General features: G+C 37.3%; 1 protein-coding gene across 6 annotated transcripts in view; it reads right to left on the bottom strand.

Annotated features, from left to right (window-relative positions):
• The window catches only part of EYA4 (EYA transcriptional coactivator and phosphatase 4), a 193,775-nt gene that overhangs the window by 12,038 nt on the left and 160,117 nt on the right, over window positions 1-21,620 (bottom strand). For 3 of the 6 annotated variants that reach the window (XM_004673863.1, XM_004673864.1, XM_004673862.2), the window contains 5 exons: window positions 19,597-19,733; window positions 18,495-18,578; window positions 6,031-6,120; window positions 584-642; window positions 316-476 (listed from right to left, as the gene is read on the bottom strand). In XM_004673863.1, coding sequence (XP_004673920.1) covers window positions 316-476; window positions 584-642; window positions 6,031-6,120; window positions 18,495-18,578; window positions 19,597-19,733 — 531 coding nt within the window. The remainder of the gene's footprint in view (window positions 1-315; window positions 477-583; window positions 643-6,030; window positions 6,121-18,494; window positions 18,579-19,596; window positions 19,734-21,620) is intronic. The other 3 variants (XM_004673865.1, XM_012735329.1, XM_004673866.1) reach the window with 2 other exon arrangements.

Raw genomic sequence — 21,620 nt, 5'->3', positions numbered from 1 at the left:
CCCTTTGGTTCTTCACTGACAGCCTCCTAAGCTCCAGCTGTAGAAGCTTCAACTAAATACCCTGCTGAAAATCTTGACCAAACATCTGGGTGCAAAGAATGCCCTATTCCCAGGAGGGAGCTGCCCATCTTATTTTATAGTGAATTACTTTCCCCACAACTCTAAGCAAGTTAAACTTCTGTCTCACTGTAGTTCAGCATGAACTTATGGTAATTTCTTTTTGAGTAGGGCAGTCTCTAACACAAATCACGGAATACAGTTCAAAATCTCCTGCTACCTACAATGTTTTTAATAGATTAAAAAAGCCACGCATACCTCCAACATTGTTCTTGTAGGTGTTGTATAATTCTTTTACTCTTCTGTAACGAAAAGCCAACTTCCTCATCCAGTCAACCCCTCCTCTTACACCTGTTGGCAAACAAAGGTTTGCACTACTTGCAGCTGCATGGAAGCCATCAGTTGCAAAACTGTAGGTACTGCAACACCCAAAATACATTAAAAAGAAATAAAAGAAATAATTACATGTGCAAAACTCCATAGCTGAATTTCTGTAGGAAAGAGCATACTGAACTGAACGGCTTACCTTAAGTCCTGTCCATTATCATCAGAGGAAACATCATCTATATGAACTTGATCACACTCCTGTTAAAAACATTGAAACGTTATTTATTTCTTCTTGTTGATGCCGAGAAATCAATCTTTCTGCCTGTTCAGACTATGGTCAGCAGATGGCAGCATCTGCCCATCCCGCCCACCATCCAGCCCTGGAAAGTGGCACCATTTTTACTTACAAGATCTAAATCCAGATAAATGTCATGAAAATGGACCTGGAAACATGAGGCTTTGAGGGTTTCTTTACTAAAAGTAATCTTAATCTTAAAATTATGGAAATTCTTTGGAATTTTTAGAACAGCTTGAATTTATTTTTAACTATTTCTGTTGTGCATGCTTAAATACGGAAACACAGCTAATCTGAAGGTACACTCATCTTTGAATACCTCAGATGGTTGCTATCATTTATCATTTGTTGAGCCACAAAATTTCTATGACGTTCTGTATTTTGCTAGGTGACATATTATGAGAACAATGTGATTATTTTTAAAATTTTGTCCTTTTGATATAATAGATCAAACTAATGACATAGAAGTCACTGTTTTCTTTTGTTCAATGAACAGTTAAACTTTCATGAATATTTAAAAGAAACAGAGAAATAATGCAATTTATCATCTCAAATCTGCTACAAATAGAGGAAAGTAAAGCGGAGTTCAGTTGTCTTAAGTTTTTAGTGTACACATATCAAATGGTAGATATGGAGAAGAATTCAATTATTCCCTGCTGTTCTAAGATCCCTTTTATATCTTCAAATAATCTGCAAAGTTATAGTGAAATAGTACGTTACTGAAGGTGGAATCTGGTAGTGTATTTGAAGTATGTGGTTCTTATTAACCTCAGGATGAAATATGTTGCGTCTCTTTTACTCCCTTCCAATTATTTCAATCATATTCAGATTCTGATTGTATACATGGGACTCATGATTCAAAACCAATTTAAAAAATCATTAAATTTGAAAATAGGGTTCTGTGTTGAAATTTTTTTTTTTTAGCTACCATTATATTCCTTATAGGACTTTGAACTATGTGATTATGAAATATTTCGTATCTCACCTCCAATTCTGCACACAAAATATGGGATATCCTATTGAGAATGAGATGGTTGAAGAGGAAACAGCTGACTTAGAATTCTTTCAAGATGCATTTAATGACTGGTTTAATCAACACAATTTTGGTACATTACTTGAATATTAAGTTACTGTTAAAGGTTTACACAGACTATATGATATTTACATACTATGTTTCTAAATTACGGGGGTTTTGTTTTCTAATAAATCTTTACCTACATTCACAAGTAAAGAAGGGTCTCAAGACGTTTCTGAAGTTCACCTGAACAGAACTTCAGGCCCCACCTGGCCTTATCACTCAATCCTTGTTGAATAAAAGGCAGAGGTGTAGACAATAGAGACTAACAGAATTACCACAACCGTTTACATTTTCTACACAAAGCTATAATGCTAAAATGTAATAATATTCTGGATGGTTAGGACTGTAAGAAAAGATTTATATCAAGAGTGAAGGGGAGAGTGAGAGCACAGTAGGAGCTGAGGCCAAGAGAGCCGTGAAATCACAGGCATTTGTAAAGTTCTTCTCCATTTTCAGTGAGTATTGGTTGAAAGGAGAATAGCCCAGGCTTGAATCAAAGGAGGCATTGTGCTGCCAGAAAAATCTCAGGGAAAAGTAATGCAGGCAGCAGTAGTAAGCTATTGGATTGGGCTCTAAAGGAAAATTGGAGAGATTTAACCAATTAGCATAAAAGTTCGGGAAAAAAATCTGAATATGAAGAAAATAAAGTCAAACTAGACAACAAGGATTATTTCTTATTTAGAGATGGTGACATTTTTGGTAAGTAGATTGAATTGAATCACTATGGAAGTGGAATCACTAAAGGTGATCATTCTACTGAAATGCTAAGCTCTTTCATCATGTAAATTAGTTTAATGTCTCTTTTACAATAAACTAATGATATGAAAAAAAAAGTCAATCAAAATCTTTGAGCATTATCCTCGTCATTAGAAGCCAATTCTTTCTTTAATAGCTCCTCATCTTAAATTTTAGAGAAATTCCTCTGACTATTCAAGTATTAACTCACATGATTAATTTGTACATTTTGCCCCCAAATTTAGTTTATTACTCCTGAGGACATCAGTATATCAAACTTATTGGACCATGAGCTCCATATTTGGAGTCAGGTTTTGACATTTCTCCAAATGGAACTTCTCTTTAAATTTATGCCTAGTTAACTAGGCTTGTTGACTCTGGCCTCTTGCCCAAGGATTATAGTCCAGTGAAAAAGAGCCCGTACTTCAATCACTCACAGTTTTAGAAAAGTTGAAATAATTTTCTTCATTTAGTTTTCACTCAGATAAACCTTCAAAATTCATTTTGATCAGAAATTGACAAACTAAAAATGGCGCAGTGCTTTGGCTTTAACTCATTTCAATATGAGAACTCAAATATCTGGAGTAATTCTAGGGCTAATCTTAAATTCTGTAAATTTGTTTTATAAGGTAACCACAAAGTTGTCACTGGTCTTTATTGTTATAATCCACAGGAGTCTTCTCTCACTTTCATGAGTCCAAACTCCCAGATGCCTTCTTTTCTGGAAGTTATTCTAACTGAAATAACATTTTATTTCAACTCTGAGCATTCTCTTCTTAGGGGACTAGTGTGGGCATTTGCCTTCTTTGCAGTTGGGCGGGATAGGGAAGTGTCTATTTTGAGGATTTAAGTTTGTATCTTTTAAGGAATTGTGTGAGAACAGCTGCTGCTGCATATGTTGCAGTGTCTATTGAAACATTCTATCTCAAATTAGATTTTTAGGCTAAGAAGACATCCTAAATACACAGGGGAAAACACCCACACTAATGACAGAGTTATTCTCTTGAGGAATTTTCCTTTCTGTCAGTAGAAATCATTTAATAGCACTTATGTAGTTCATGACAATCTTTGCTTTCAAACGGTTTACTGAAATAATTGGATAAAAGTAAAGTAGGCTTTCTAAATTGGATACAGAGGATAATGGATATGTTTGTGATGATACTGAATGCTCCTGAAAGCTCTACTATGTGGATTTTACTAGTTTTAGTGATTACTTATTTCACTTAAATCAGTAATCAGCACCTGCATTTCCTTGGGTACTTCATCTGGACATACATGTGTGCGAGCTCCATGCATATGTGAGAACATGTTATGAACATTCAATAAATTGATATGCAGAGGCTTAATTATTTCATTGATTATAGTACTGTTATATGGTAAATTTTAGTGTTGGAATCAAATAAAATTTTTATCAAATTCCAAAATGTAACTAAAAGTTACAATCACAAAGGAGAAAGTCACTACTGGTATATTCTCAGTTACTATTTCTACCAGTGATCTTGCTGGGTGTTTTAAAAATTCATTAAAAAAATTTAGAATGCAGTTTCTAATTCAAAATAAAAATTCACCATAATTGATAACATTCTTCTGATTTGTTAATAGTCATGTCATATTTGCTAAAGGTATTTGCAAATTCATCACTTGTCACTTTCACTTCCTTTAGTGATTATTAAAAGTTGAGGTATAAATTTATTCCATCTGACTTGTAGTGTGTCACTAATAGAGCTAAGGGGTCATTTATTTCTAGTAAAAATAATTAGTGACATGAAATAAAACTATAAAATTTGGATAAAACCATATACAACTTCTTTCATTTTGTCTTTTGCAAGTTTGACAGGATTAATAATCTGAGAATTTACTTTAGAATGAGACTATTCATTTTAACCAAAAGAAAAAAATCAAACTAAAAAATTATCACCATATATAAAATGTAAATCCACAAAAGGTTAAAAGTGTATTAGACAATACTAAGTAGCAGAGTTAATTTAAATCAGATTTTTGTACTTTCTTATTATCTAAAACTGAAAAACTTGCTTAGTAATACTGATTTTTCACATTGTCCATTAATGAAAAAAAACCCTCTTTTAAATAAACATTAATTGCATTATCAGTATAAACAATGACTCATTGCAGGGAAAATAACACAAAATACTATTGCACAGTTTCAACAACAAACATTTATAGGACATACTGAACTATACATTTTTACTCACATCTCAAATTTAACTAAAATTGAATTTAAGCCCTTGTCAAGTTTAAAAACACACTTAAGACACTGGCTAATTTGGCTTTTATTTCTAACATACTTCTCTTTTCTTTTTTTAGAATAGTATGGGAGCAAAAGCAAATGCTGTTGAATCCAAGAGACTCCAGAGTTTCAAATTCTAGTTCTACTACTTAGATAGCAGATTACCTAATTTTAAAATAAACACACAATAATCACACTTATTTCAAAGTTTGCCAGTTAATGAGAAGTCCAATATGAAATACTGAAACAAGATCAAGATCACTAATACAAAATTTTCATTTATTTACATGATTATGGATAAACATTTTTATTCTGTTGTGGAACTGATTCTATTATTACTCTATTGAGATGAAAAAAATTTAAAAATCCCATTTGAAAAAAAGAGAAATCTCTATTTCCACATAGCTATGCTTGACTGAGTAATTTTATCCATTTTCTGAGCTACTCAGTTATTTCAAATGTTATTTTCTGAACATCTAAGTGGCTCAGATCATTGGCACCCAATATACCTTATCAAAGTGTTTATTCAGTTAATTGGGAGCTATTTTGGGGTGGGGTGGTGCTTTGGAGGACAGGAGGACTGATAATGTCTAATGTAAAATTACCTATGATTGGGCCCTTCCTGGTGGCGCAGCGGGTTAAAGCACAGCACTGAGAATCTAAGGCCGCTTCCTCATGAGTTCGATTCCCACCTGCCCCGGAGGTGACCACATGGTGTGGCAGAGCTCTCCTGACCTACCCGCTGCTCCCCCCAGCAGTGTACTTCCTCGATCTGCCTGTCCTGCTCCCCACTCTGTCTCTGGTGAAGCCTCTCACTGCCCCTGAGTCTCTGGCCTGTATCCCAGTTCTGTATGCAAAAATAAATAAATCTTTAGAAAAAAAAATTACCTATGATTTACAAAATTTAATGGCCCAGGATTTTTTCACCAGTAGTCTGTGACTTCTATCCAGTGACTAATCAAAGGAGTATTTTGGTGAGTAAGCTGCTAATACCAGAGGGGCCAAATGGACTGTGATTTAGACTGTGGGAATATCAGGAGTAGAGCAGATACATACAGGAAAGGACAGCAAAGAAGACCTTCTCTTTCTGAGACAGTTTGTTTAAATATGTGCCAGTCCATACATAGAACTCATTAACATCATTCAGCTTTATTTATATTTATAGATGCTATTTTCCCGTGGACAGTAACTTTTATGTTCTTTTAGACTAAATTTCTATCTTTCTGTTTTCTGGGAGTTTTCTACATATATAGAAACCATCTAAACATTTTACATCTTTTAAAATCTTACCTCTAAATCATTAAAAAATAAATGTGTATCAGCAAGATTAAAAATCATTTCCTCCATTCGGAGTCCAAGGGTTACAGCCATGGGGGGGTCCTGAAAAGAAATGAAGACCTCATGAGGCAAAATTTCAGCAACACAGTCACTTTGAAAATTATCTTGAGTGTATATTGTTGTGGTAGTGGAGAGTATAGCAGGATTTTTTAACCTAAGTTTCAAGAGATATTGCAGTTATCTGAAAAGAAAGCCAAGTGGTTACTTGAGACATATGAATGGTACAGTTAGATCTTGAATTTACAGGCATTTGTACAAACAGACAGAAGACTCAGGATACATTTTTATGGAAGCCATTTGTTCATGAGAGCAGGAAGACAAAAGCAAAGTAATTCATATATGACCCAGTTGACATATAGCATTTGGAAAGTCTTTTGGAGAAAAGTGTTTGGATAGAGTATTGAAGAATGAAGCAGGCTTGATAAAAAGAAGCAAAAAATATGTTCTTTTAAGGATACATAATGATGACAGATAATCAGAGTAGGAGATGGAGACTAGTAGATCTACCGATAAGCATAGGAGCTGAGCTGACAATGTTGTTTGGAGATGGAAAATGAAGGGCTGGTAGAATATAGTGAAATTACCAGCTAGTTATTAATGGTATTCTGATCAACAGACAATATTTATCTGAATATGTCAAGGTTTGTCTAATCTGCATTTGACAAAGTTGTAGAGGAAAGGAAGGGTTAAGAATGACTAAAAAAAGCATTCACTCAGTAAGCATACTGTAAATAGTAAGTATTGCCCGGCTTGCTCAGTCAGCAGAGCATGAGACTCTTAAATAGTAAGTATGTATATATATATATATACATATATATAAGTTTAATGAAAACAAAGGGATTAATAGAGAGAAAGAGATTCAGTTTTTATTTACAGAAACCAATATGTTAAAAAGAAGAACTTGGGAATTTAGAGCCTGGCACTTCACCATTATTAACTGCACCTGAAAGCCTGACATCAAGAGGTGTAAGATCTTTAGAAATAAGGAGAATTTTGGGATCGGGATAGAAAAAAAAAACAAACATTGTACATAAAATCATCAAGGTTAGTGAACTAAGGGATAATGGTGGTAAGACTGTAGATACAGAAAACAGAAAACCTAGAAAAGACAAATCCTCAGACTTTAAGACAAGAATGGGTGTTAGCAGGGAGAATATGGTTTCTAATAAAGCTTACAAGTCTAGAAGGATACTATTGATTTTGGCTGAGATGTTATTTTGGAAGACCTTAGAGGGTGATTTGGGTTGAGTGGCTGGGCCTGGAGCCAGATTGTCGGGATTTGAGGAGCGAGAACCAACATTGTGTTTTCAATGCTCTAATAAATGGGATTTCAAGAAATGTATTTAAACTTGTAAAAATACAATGCAAAAATATTACTTGACTTTACAATAAGTATATGTAGCCTGTACTCACATATACCCCTAAAGTGATTCCACTTGCATGTAGAAACCCTTTATCATTCCACATTATACCACAAAAACCAATTTTCTTCCTATATTTTCCTTCCTTAATGCTTTGAGAGTAAAAGCATTTTTGCAGTATCAGCCTCATAATGTGCAGTGATTAAAACCTAGTGAATAGGATTTGAGTGTGAAGAAGAGAGACCACTGAAGTGTGTTGAGCAAAGCTCTGACCAGAGGTGTGAGAAGATGAAGATTGAACAATAATATTAAGTAGGTCTCAACCTAGTTTTCTAATTGTTTTTATCTCTCTCTTAGAAATTGCTATGGATTTCATAACTAGAGATTCTCTTCTTCAAACAGATGTTCTGTGATGGCATCCTGGGAGTGTGGCATCCAGTCAATTTGACTCTGCTACTAGATTCATCGGTCTTCTGGAGACAGGATCATTTGGTGCAACATACCCACAGACCAAATAAATTCCATCTTAGCCAATAAATATTCATTTGATAAGAAGAACAAAAATGGTAAGTGCCTATTCAGTGTCTCAGGGAATTTCAGAACCTACAGGGATCCTTTGCATTGTTTCCTTTAAACATAAAATTCTCTTTTTTTATAATTTCTTTCTGTTGCTTATATTGTTATTGAAAGAAAACCTCTGAAGGTTGAATAATTTAAAAAATATATACATTTGTTTTGTTAACAATTCTTATTTCTAGTCTCTGTCTCTATCTCTGGGAAGTGAGGGGGTTAGTTAAACTGAGGGCATAGAAAACTTGTAAATATTCTGTCTAGTCATGGGATCATGAACAGAAAGTCTATAGAAATATCAGGAAAAATCAAATGTAATTATAGCATGAAAACATATAATTCTATTAGTGATGCTCTGTGCTTTTGAGGAATGTTCACTGATGCAAGACAATGAGACTGAGCTCCACTCTACTCCGTTATGTTTCTGATGATTCCTGCCCTAAAGATATATATTTCAGAGGGAGGTTCAGCAATGTCTTATTTAAAAGATTTTCCTTTTTTGAGAATTCACTGGCTAAGGTCTTATCCTACGATTTGCCAATTTCTCTTTAAGTTTTAAAGAAAATTATTACATTTCTTATATTCATGCCTAACATTCTTTTCACTTACAGATCACATTTATGGGGTTGTAAGAAAACACACTGTTCCTCTTTGATTGTAACTTTCATTGATTCCATGCTTTTGAAGCACATAACTTTCTATGCTCCCTGAGAGTGATAGGAAGGCCCATGAAAAATGCATTTTGTGCATCTGATAAGCATGCAAACAAATCCAACTTTTAAGAAACCAACAGGAATTCTCTCACCAGCAGGCACACACAACACAGGGTGAAATCTCTGAGCAGCGCTGGGAATGCAGTCCCGTCACTAGAGGTCTGTCCATTTGTTTTTTAAGCTATGGAGATTCCACACCACCACTTGACAAGAGCCAGGACTTAGTAAGCATTTTGGCAAAATATCATTGGCTGACTGGGAAAATTTAGGTTTGAGGTTTGCTGGAGTGAGAACTAGCTGCATTTTACTCAGGTTTCCAGAGAGCAAGGCCTGTTGAAAGGAAGGTGTTTTGGTTGTCATGCCAAAGTCTGGCCCAGATGGGCTAGGGGCAGTCATGTCACAGGCCAAGGAAAACTACACTTTAAGAAGAGGTGGTGATCTTGTTTCTGAGAGAACATCTAGTGAAGGTTTTCTCTCAAATACTAATTTTCCTTTCTTTCCTCCCAACTTACTAAGTCACTGGGACAGCTAATTCAAAGTAAGCAGACTATAGTTCCACTTTTTTCCCCCTGAGCTAAAGGACCCACAGATGTAAGAATCAAAGACAGATGACCGGGAATTTGGTGGCTGTAGCCTCCGCAAGGCCTCTGTAACATTGAGCACCCTCTGCCTTGCCAGACTACTTCAAAGGAATGCCAGAGCCTGCAATTCCATGGTTTTATCAGGCATTTGAGAGTTAAACATACTTCTGGATTGAACCCCAGTTTTATACAGAGATGTTTGCTCATTTTCATTAGATGTTTGTAGAATTATGGGCACCTTATGAATCAAGAGTTACTGCCTTTTTCAGCTTAACTGTACTGAGTGTTGAGTTTAGGGTCTGAAATGAAGTGATAGCAAACACTTGGATAGAGGAAAAAAGTGGGATAATAAACACAATGACAGGGTTTTGTGGAAGCTCGGATATTATACATGTATTGTAGTTCCAACAGGTTCAAAGTGTCTACCACAGAGCTCAATATATGACAAAGTGAACTTCTGCCAACTTGCTCTGTGTACTGCTCTATTAAAATACTGAAACTATTCTCAAGACATTTTGTTTAATGAGTTTTGAAAAAGTGAGAGAGAGACAGAGAGGAGAAAGATGAAGAAATGAATAACACTTCACCGTTAAATGTGGGATTCTAAGCCAGATGTTCCCAGTGTACAACCGAATCGGGATCAAGGATGGCGCTTCTCTATATCAAAATGCTAACGCCTATTAGTTGTGTTAGCACAGAGCATAAATTGGAGCCAGACTGTCTGACGAGGGCCTCTGCCCTGCACTGGGCCATCAGCTGGAATCCCTCCTCTAGGGACTCAATGTAAAAATATCTCAGGAGAGGCAGCGATTATGTATTTTTAACGAAATAAAGCACTTTTTTTTTTTTAAGAATAAAAAGAAGAACTCAAGTGCTTGGAGCAGTTACTCCTTTGGGGCCTGAAGCACATATTAGACTTGTGCACACTAGGCAGAGCATATGCAAGTTCATTACAGAACAGGGAAGAAAAACTAGTCCCATGCAACTAGCCGAGTCTTTTAGAAAACATGAACTGTTTGAATCAGTGACAAGAAATGAAAGACTCTTCATTATGAATCAGAAGGGAAATTTTACAATTGACATGTGTGTCTCTGATAGACAAACAGCAGAGTTGAAACATTCTCAGGGGGAATTGGAGAATGGCTTCAGGAACATTTTTTCATTTAGCACATATTTACTGAGTGTCAGATGTGTTTAAATTCTAGGCAGAGAACAGAGGATCAAATAAGTAAAGTCCCTGTTCCTGTTGGTGCTTATATTACTACTGTCAAGACATCTGATAACCGAACAATAAAACAAATAGATATGTAGAATTCAGGTGGTGAAAAAAATCATGATCACAGGCTGTGGGGAATGACAGTGGAGGGTCATTTAAAGAAGGTACAGAATCTGGAGAGGAAACTGAGAAGGAAGGGAGCAGGATGGAGCCAGGAGGAGGCTTGAGGGAAGTACATGGAACAGGGAGACATGTGAAGAAGCAGCTCTTGTTTCTTCGCCCTGGACTGATTGAAACAGATGTGGGTGAGAGACCCATGGGGAGGTTGACTATGGCAGTGTTTATCTTGATTTTGATTTTACTCTTTTCCTCCTAGACTGTCTGGCCATTTCTGACCCTTTTCTATAGGTACCACCAGAAGGTGCTTTAGACTTGTGGTGGGCTTTTAGGCCTTGCTTTGGGTGAATCCCTTTGTGTGGACTTGGGTAACTTTGAGTGTTTCATTTAGAATCTAACTTCTTTGTCTTTTCTGTATTGCACACTGATTGTATTAAAGTTCATTCCCATTAAAAAAATAAAGAAAGACGGCCTTCCTTGGTGGTGCAGCAGGTTAAAGCACAGCACTAAGAAGCTAAAGACACTTCCGCATGAGTATGATCCCTGCCTGCCCCAGAGGTGATCCACAAGGCACGGCAGAACTCTCGTGACCTACCCGCTGCTCCCCTCAGCAGTGTACTTCGTTGATCTGCCTGTTCTGCTCCCTACTCTGTCTCTGCTCCCCTCTCACCATCCCTGTACCTCTGACCTGTACCCCAGTTCTGTATGCATAAATAAATAAATCTTTAAAAAAAATTAAAAAAAAAGAAAGAAGGTATATACAAGGCCTTTCAGGAGGTGAAAAGTAGAGGGTCAGAGCTGTGGGGAGGTGAGGGAGCTGGCCATACACATGGGGACATGGGGTTTATGCAGAGAAGCATGAGTCCATTGTGTGTGGAACAGTGTGAGACAGTGACCTATGTCGGGGAAGAGAAGTGAAACAAGTACTTTAAGAAAGAGACGGTGTTCAACTTGGTGAAATGGAGATGAGAGGCCCCAGCAAGATGACCACAAAGACCTACTCAATTTGGCAAGAAGCTCATTCCTTGTCAAATTGAAAAAGGCATTTGACTGGCAAGTTAAGGAAGAGCAGAAAAGCATGGAAGCTACTGGAAATTGGACTTAAAAGGCTTTTCCAGCAATGGGACTATCACAGGATATAGGCAGTAGGAATAATTCAGAGGAGTAGGAAACAGGAGAGCCAGGGGGTAGAAAGGTCATTTCAGACATAAATTCCTTGGGTACATGAGAGGGCCTAGAGCTTGGGCCTGGCTGGAGGTACAAATAGGAAGCAGAAAATGTAGTTACAGTGCAAAGATGGGGTTTCCTTTCATTTCCCGCCTCATTCTCTCCCTCTCTGACAAAAGAGGAGTTCTATGCAGAACTGAAAGGAGGTTTTAAGGTCTGAAGGGAGTTTGAAGAGGTTTGATACAGTCAGTGAAAAGGATTAATGTAGGAGTGCTGGAGATGTGACCACAGTCAACGTGTGAAGTCCACGTGGAAACTGGATGCTTTTTGTGAAGTAAGACTAATGGGAAAAAAAGTGGAAGAGCATGAAAATTCAGGCAAAAGTGGGGTTACAGTGAGCGCAGTCCAGGGTTGAGATACGATTTCTAAGGCTGAAGCTCTCAAATTCTACCATATGGGAGAAACACTGGGGGAGCTTTTAAAACAGGCCACATTTTGCCAGTTAAATGAGATTCTCCGAGGTAGGACCTTTGCATCAATCATTTCATAGCTTCCTTAGGATTCCAACATACAAACAGGACAAAGAATCAGCAGATGAAACTCTTGCTACTCAGAGTGCAGATACCAAGGGGAGCACTGGTCTCCCCTGAAACTTGTTAGAAAGGCTAAATCACAAACCCTACACCCCAGGCCTAATGAAGCCGAACCCATACTTTAACAAATTCTCCAGGGATTCATACACATATTATTAAAAAGCCTCGGACCTAGAGTTTTCTGAAGAATGTCTGCAGCAGTTAGCACATACAGAGCTGACATGGCTTTCTGGATTTCCAGGAGCTAAGGTTCTGGGTGTTCCAAGGAACTCCAAGGCATACTTTCTTGGCATGAGGCATTAGAAATAGCTGTAAGTTATGAGTACAAGTGCATTTTACCTGCGGATTTAAATTCTCCCATGGTCTGTCCTGGCCGTATATCCCCTCCCAGCTGGGGAGCTGGTAAAGCTAAAAAACTGACCCAATTTTGCTTTGGCTTAAAAGGAGTCCTTCGGAATCCAAGTATACAATGTAAAAATCACATTTGCAACTGAATGTTAGACAATATTAAGTAATCAGAAGACATGAAGGGGGCTTCACAAAATTTATCGAATCCGCGGTAACTTCCATTATGTTAACACTGCCAGAAGCTTGTTCCAAGTCATGCTTCCAATGCGATTAATTCCCATCGCTTCCTATTAAGTTATGCTGATTATCCTTCGGTGACATGCATGGTAAAGCAGCACTTATCTTCATGACTATCCTAAAAGTTTAAATGTAGCTGATGTTATTTCAGCTTTCTACGTGTGTGGGTAGATTATTGAATATAAAAGTAATTAATTGGCTTAACCTGATGAACACATTATTTCTCCAGAGTTGCTCTTATATAAGTAAGAGCTTGCCTAAGATAAGCAAGTAGTTTGGGAAGCAAGAATTTCAATTTCTTGTTATAAGGCACCCATTTATTTGTCCTTCAGCTTTTCCCGGACGAGGGCTATTTCCTTTGCATCCTTACTGTGGGATAACTTTAGAGAATCATGGCTTCATTGCACAAGACTCCACAATAAATCAAGCCCCTAAAGTATAATTTATCCAGCTCTTTTCACCCCTCCTCTCTCAAAAGGGAATCACTGCAACTTACAGATAAAAATAAGATACACAACTAATCAAGGAATAGGAATAATCTTCCTAAGCTCTACCAGATGATGGATGATTCCTGGTCTAAGTTCTGCCAAATTTATAAACTCCGATTTGAGAGTTTTACAGTGCTGAAAACTACGTGCCAACTGGCACTCAGCTGCAAAGCCCATCAGTGCTTTATAGGCAGCAGAACTGAAAGAACGACACCCTTCATTAGCCATCACGGTAAACATCCAGGAAAAGCTCTGCTTGAGCATGTTATGTTAACAACAGAACAGTCAAAAAGTGATAACATATCAGGGAGATTTTGGGAAAATTCACTGTATTAACTTATTATAAATGGGGTTTATGCTTGCAAAAATTCTTTTTTAGTTAAAATACAAAAATTAGTTTTATGGGGAAACTGAGTAAAATGAAACTCTTAAATTATTATATTCTATTAATTTTGTTATTACAAGATGTGGGGAAAAATCATGGGATCTGAAGAATATGGGATTAAAAGCATGTTAAAGACACGTGGGGTCTGGTTGGCAATGTTGCTTCTGAGCTAGCTGTGTACTAAGTACCAGTCACATAGGGAAGGCTGGGAGATGACAAAATCACATTTAGACGGGCATCAAAGGGCCAGGGGCACAGCAAGAGTTCACAAATGGAATTTGTTGTCACCTCTATGTTTACTGGGTTGAGGCAGGGAGGAGTAGGATGCGTGAGAGAAAGAGGGAACAGGAGGTATCGCAGGTAAGTGTGATCATTTCAAGTTAGTTTACATTTCAACATCTGTATTAAAGCCATGTTCATTGCATTTTAGGCCACTTCAGTCATGATAAGAGTAAACTGACTTTCTGCATGCCTGAAAGATCTGCTTTAACCTTTTCTCATGTGGGGAAAATACTGTGTATTTCTACTAACGATTCTCTGGCCTGAAAGATAGAAGATAATATTCAGAGCTGACCATTACTTTTACATGTTTATATAATCTCATTTAATCCATCCAGGAAGTATTTTCAGATAAGGAAGCAGGCTCAGAAGTTAAATGATTTGGCCTAAGACACATTCAGACACGGGATTTCCTTCCAACATCTAGTCTTACCCTTCAGCTCGATTACTTATTGACCTACTGTGTTCTGAGCAATCTCCAGATTGGAAGAGTGGTGGATGGGATTGACCGCATCAGGGAAATGGGACATTGTTGGCTCTGGTTGGTGCAAAGGAGGGGTTTAACTGCCCACTGACATCTAGGCATGTCCAAGAAAAAGGGGACACGGTACTTGCACAGGGCCTTGGTCAGAACACCACCCCTGACATCCCGAACAAGGGGCTGGGGAAAGTGGCCAGAGCTGCACGGTCATTCCCAAGCCTTTCAAAGAGAGTGAGGCACATGGGCTCTCTCTTTCACGGGGATGGTGTGGAAGGCAGCTACTCCACTAGCAGCAGACATTTGTGGGCTCCCCCATCCACAGAGGGGGGAACCCTGAACACAGCAGCAGCAGGGTACTGTCACCCCACCCCTCCACTATAACCAGCTCCTGTAGTTCTAACTCCACCTTGCACCAATAGGTAGCTGGTCCCTGTCCCTCTCCTTTTACACTGTTGGTTAGAATGGATTCCTTTTTTTCCCATCTTGCTGCACCAAAGGCCCCTTTTGTTTAGTTTGTGGAGGTGAGTAAAAACTATGGAGAGAGGTTCTGGCTCAATAGATAGTTTTTAGAACCTCTACCCCAGTAACATTATGTCCCAACCACTATATCTGTTTTATATAAAGAGCTGAGAAAAAGTAGTATGAAAAACATTGACCTCTGAAAATGTACATTGTAGAAACAAGATTGATCTAAGAAATATAAAGTTCTGAAGATCTGATATTACCAGTTTTAAGCTTAGCTAACCTTTAATTGTATAAAGGTCTTTTTAAAAGTATTATCTTTTCCTTATAAATATTGGTGCTGGTCACTTGCAGTGAAGTTTTTCTGAATTGCCAAAATGACTTTATTTAGTCAATCCCCAAGGGCATTACTGAAGACATTAGGGAACTAATTAGGGGTTAAACACGGTCATAAAAGGACTCTTTACTGTAATACATCTAAGGTTCCTTAATATTATATGCACTGAAAGGCCATTAAATGCAAGAATTCCCCAAATATATTTGATCAAGGATCTTTCCATGGAGACGATCAATTAACATATCCCAAACTAGTTTTCCCAAGAAGAAAGTTGGGAAACACTCATCTCCTAGTTCTTAATTCATGGCTCATCAGTTTTATCTGGGAATTTATTTCAAATGTAACATATGGGCCCAACACTATATCTACACTATAGGACCCAACTGTTCGTGTTTAAAAGCCCTGTGGGCGACTCTGACACATTCTAAAGTTCTTGAAGCCCTGGTCTAGCCTTAGCCACCACTACACCTCACTAATAGCACAGCAAACTCCTAAATGATCTACTGTGTCCACCTGTTCTCCATTCTCCACACAGCAGCCAATGATAAAACATCATGTCCTGACTCAGCCTAACCTTCCAATGCTCCCACTATATCGGAGTAAGCTCAGTGCCTTCTCCCTCCCTTTCCTGCCCTGCCTACTTCTCTTTCCTGACTTTGTGTTATTCTCTCCTTTATTTACAGCCTTCCAGTATACTTCTTCATATTTCAGGAAAACTGGAAGACTGCTCCTGCCTTGGGTCCCTTCTGTGCCCGTGGACTGGAATGCTTTCCCTCCTCTTTCTTTTCCCCTTCAATACAGGGCTAGCTCCTTACTAGTCCAGGCCCCAGTATTAATACCACCTTCAGTCATAGCACCAGTTACTTTCGGTAGCAGCTAGTTCTACAGTCTTCAAAGCAATTACCGTTATCTATATGATTTTGTCAGTTTGCAGACTTCCTAAGCAAATCTGTGCAGAAAGGACATATTTGTTAGATGACTAAGTCTAGTCTAGTGGTGGTGGGGGGCTCTAGTTCAGCATTCTCACTTATAAGAAGACCCAACCTGCTCCTTGTCACCTTCAAAGGACCCCCTCTGCCACAACGTGGTCCCCAGCTTCACAAGACAGCCCCACTTTGGCTCCCTTTATTTAGTTACTTCTCCATATGCCAAGATATTAATGTCTTAATGGCTAACGGGTGGTGCTAGATCTTTTCTTGACATTAATAAAATTTTTACTGATCAGATGATTTTTAAAAATACATAAATAAAAATTCAATAAATAAGTTCATGTACATGGTTTTCCATGACATTCAATAGGGTATTTTCATTTTAATTAGAAAAAAATAGAGCCCCAAGTCATTTTCACTCTATTTTTCTTAAATTTCTCTGAAGAAAAACATTATTTGACATGATCAATTCTAAGAGAACCTCATTCAATCACAGAAAATAGTATAAAGAAAAGAACTCGTTATGAAACTGACTTGGTTTTTTATATAATTATCAGTACTTATCACTTTGTGATCCTGGTCAAGTTAGTTAAATCCTCATAACCTGGTTTCCTTATCCACAGAACTTGGATCACAATAAATTACAGCACTATAATGTGGAAAATTAAATGGGAAAACATTTATGGAAAATGACTAGGAATGGATACAATATTTTTGGGGTGTTAATTCATATCAGGTGTCCTGCTAAGCCTTTTAAACATGATGCTATTTCGTTTTTGTTTACTATACATAACATTATTCCTATTTTCATAGAAATTGGGACTGAGAAATTGAGTAAATTTGCCCAAGGTCAGAAAGCTGTAAGCCTCAGCACTGGGTTTGCAATTAGGCTGACTCTAACTCCAAGGCACTTGTTCTTAACTATCCTTCCTTGTGTTCTATAATGCTGTGAGTCCTATAAATGTAAGTTTATCCACCTCATATCCATCCAATAGCACCCCATCATTTCCTTTTTCTGCATCACCATGAGATGCAGATAAAAGTTTGCCACACTCTGCTTCACTGGCCATTTAAGTTTAACCTCTTGGTGCAAAATATCCCAGCCATCACGGAAATAGTAAGAACTACCACAACTTGAATCTGTTACAAAACCTGCTGGTCCCAGACCTCCCTTGCCTGACCTTCCTACTATTGCGTTCCCAGGCTATTAGGAACTAGCCAGTCACCAGTGAAAACAGACCCTCTGTCCTGCAGAAGCTTTCAGCTTTCCAGAATGGCTTCAGAACCAGCTGAAATCTGATGGCTTAGCAGATGCAAAGCATCCTCTTTGGAGATCAGTTCTAGATGATGATGACCATGCTCAGGAGGCTTAGATAACTTCTAAATGACTGTTAAACCAAATCATTACCCTCCTAGCAATTTAGCAATGTCCATTACCTACTCTAAAGGCAAAGACCATGCAGATTCCCCGGGAGAGCAATTTAAGAAGAAATACTTGAATGCACTTCATTATTTTCAGTCTAGAAGAACAAAGCTTAACATAGTTGTTAAAAACTGTATTTTACTGACAGGAGATGCTATCAAATAATGCGAAGTGACAGGAAAACACTTCTGTAAGTGTCATAGGCAAAGGAAGATAAGTGAGATGCCATTTTGGATACAATTGAAGGTAGAGCAACAAGTTGTGAATTGACTCTGATTAAATTAGGAGATGGAGATGGAAACAATAAGGGCCTAAATAATTGTATTTTCAAACAAAGAACCTGTTGCAGTTGGCTCAGTGGGTGGAACAATGACACAGGTGTAAAACAAGTCTCCCAGCTAACTGTGAGGACAATGCAAGATGATACACTTGAGTTTATAATGTTTTGAGTCTATTTACATTTACAAAAATGTTTCAAAAAATTATGTGCAAATAAGAAGCTTTCTTTTGATGTAGAAAACTTGGTTATTATGCAGGAAAAAAGATTTGATTTAAAGTCAGCATTGTGAAATTTATCAATTCACATTAAAGAACAATGAATGACTGGAAATAAGTAAGAATAGATCTGACAGGTTGCAACAATGGAATGTAATTTTAAATGCTTCTTGGTTTTTGAATGCAGTAGAATTTTAATAAGGCTTCTTGGGGTAAAATTTCTTGATTCCTTACCTTGCCATACTTCTGGGCATAAGACCCTGTAAGCAGTGAATGAAAAACGATGATGGTCTCATCCAAGTCCCAGACAAACACACGCTGAAGACAAGAGATAAATGTTAGAGAGTTATCAATTTCTAAAAAATGAATCTCTTCACAAGTAGAAAACATATCTCGATACCGTTTTGGATGTAGACTTGATACCAGTTAGTGAAAACTCATGCTATTCATTAACTATTTTTTCTAGATTCAACTATTGTAAAACTTCAGGAGTAAGAATGACAGAACAATAAACTTGGAAATTAGAGTTCCTCGCTATAATGAAATCATTTGCTTGTATTTAAACACCACTGCAGTTACCAGGCTGTCTGCGTGTTTCCTAGCCAGTTCACTCATCACCTGTGGGGTCCTTCAGTTAAAGAAAATGGTTGCTTGTGAAGACAAAGAAACTATTACTTTACTAAATCTGGAAAATTAACATCCTTTTCTTAATTGAAGTATGAAGTTATATAAAAGTAAAATATAATGGTTAAGCATAATTTCTCCTGATGTTTTCTTAAAAAAAAAATCAACTTAGTCTCAATAGAACACACCTTGAGAAAAAATGACATGGAAATTTTCATAGATATAAACATTTTACTGTGTTTTGGACTGAAATTTCATGTATTTCAAAAGACTTTTCCTACCCATACAGATAAATTTTATCTTTTTTTTGTTAACCCATATAACCATTTTTCATTACTTTACCAAAGTACAAACACAAGGTTTCTCAAAAAATCAATCCACAGATAATGGCATTTTTAAATAAAATCTTTGTTTTTTATAACAATATGCAGTGATCTCAGGCCTAGAATTTGTAAAGCGTTCTTACTTTTACTGTATTGTTTCAACTATGTTGAAAGATTGAAATCTCAAACTGAACACCAGTGAAATGCCCACTACTAATGAAGCTCATACAATTCACAATATATGCTCTTTTTTTAAATAATAGTTTATTTTTACATCATTTTGTGCTCTTTTTTAAAAAGCTTGAAACTGGAAGGAACTAAACATACATATCACTCAATATGATAAAGCATCATATTACATATATCTCTTTAAAGAAAGGCTGACATACCTCAAGATCACTGTCTGGTGGTGGGGAGGGGTTATTTTTCCGGCCTCTTCCTCTGGATTTTGACCCAGAACTCCTACACGTTCTCTCATCAAGGTCTTTGATGGGTGTGGAGGGGCTTTGCACAGTATCAAACTCTCCTGTAAATAACAAGTCTAAATGAATCTTTATATCAGGTTTAGATGAACCTTCATTATTAATTAAAAAAAAATTCCTATATACAAGGACTATACCTGAGAAGAAAGCACACATTATACAAGAATGATGTTATTTATATATATATATATATATAATATACAAGAATGATGTTGTTTATATGTATGTTGTGTGTGTGTAAAAGAAATAAGTCCGAAGAATAAAGACAAAAAAATTCTTTTATAAATCCCAAATAGAGAGTTCTAACTCTGTCAGAAATTTTGTAGTCTCATAATTGCCTCATCATTTCAATCTATGTGCTCTATTAAACAGGGCTTTAATATTCAACTTCCCGCCTCTACCCCCACCTACATATTTAACTAAATTTAGAGTTATTCTCATCTCCTTTCATCATCTTCTGGATGAATCCTACCCCTCCACTCACCAACATGACTTCCTGCCTTCCCCTGTTAAGGACTCATATTCCATTAGTCAAACCAACTCTTCTCTTCCCTTCAGACTCTCCCTTTTCTAGGGCCCACAGACACATTAAAAAGTCCTTCTCTTTGACCTTGTACTCCAACTAAGGCGATCTGTCCTTTGTCTTCTCCTTTAATATTAAATTCGTAAAAGTGCAGTGCATGTCAGTACTGTCCCAAAGGAGTATAATGCTAGCCACAAATACCTATATATTGTAAAATTGTCCAGAAGCAGCATTAAAACAGCAAAAAGAACCATGTAAAATTAATTTTTCATATATGCTAATTGACCTAATACCTCTAAAGTATTATCTTTTCAGAATGTAACCAACATAGAAATGATCAAGATCTCGTCCACACACTTTGGAATCGCATATTCGACTCAGCAGATCTCAGTGCAGTGAGATAGGGGAAGTGCTCCAGTCACTGGTGCTTGCCTCTGACTTGCCAGAGTTTCCTGTCTGAAACAGACATCCTTCTCCCCCCACTCCCGCCCCCATTCTTACTGTGCTGGCCTCTAAGAATCCCATCTTCTACCACCGGCTCTCTCATTCCATACCACCTGGGTGATCAAAGCCTCTCCTAAGGTAATCACCTTCTGTGATGACCCACACATAAGACTCTATCTGCAACCAGGTTCCATCCAAAGTTTCAACTGCTGCCTCTAATGGACTCTGCATGTCCTACAGATACCTGAAGTCTGACATGTTTACAAGCCAATGGCAATGCATTTTAGGAGGGAGGGGATAGTTGTGGCAGTCATGCAGGATGAATCTCAGGTACTTGTGTGGGGTAACCTGAGCAAAAGGTGAGGTGCTGTAAAACCTCACAAGTAACAGGTACCAGAGACTTAGTACATGTTTTCAGCATTTTACTCAATCCCTTTGAATCTGTTTCATTGTCCATGAAAGCACAGGTAATTGCAGCCACCTTATTGAATGACTGGAATAAATCTGATTTATATTTAATTGGTTTTAAATAACATATATGAAATAACATTTCTAGGAGAATATGATGGAAAGCTACACTACATTTAAGTTATGCTCTTGAAACTATGTTTAAAATTATATCTGAAAGCTATCTTTTAAACATAAAGATGTTATTACTTTCATGCTTTGTCAAAGAACTCAATAATTTCAAGGACAGCCAAACAGTCAGACTCTAAATAAACAAATCTAAACAAGGTCAGTAGCACATGATTTTTACTGGGATGTCCTAAATAATGTAACTAGTAATATTTACACAGCTAACCTCTATATTGTTGGCAATGTCAGAACATGAACACAAAATATACCTTTGCTCCAATATTTTGCTCCTTTGAGTACTGCCAAGTGCACTTTGCTACCTGGGCCTAAGCTTCTGGCTGCACAGTCTGAGCAGACAGCACAATATAAATTCTTCAGTTAAGGGTTG

The sequence above is a fragment of the Condylura cristata genome, unplaced genomic scaffold, assembly GCF_000260355.1.
Source record: "Condylura cristata isolate star-nosed mole 26May11 unplaced genomic scaffold, ConCri1.0 scaffold00001, whole genome shotgun sequence".
NCBI classification, from domain to species: Eukaryota; Metazoa; Chordata; class Mammalia; order Eulipotyphla; family Talpidae; genus Condylura; species Condylura cristata.
This window is presented reverse-complemented; position numbering and strand designations above follow the sequence as displayed.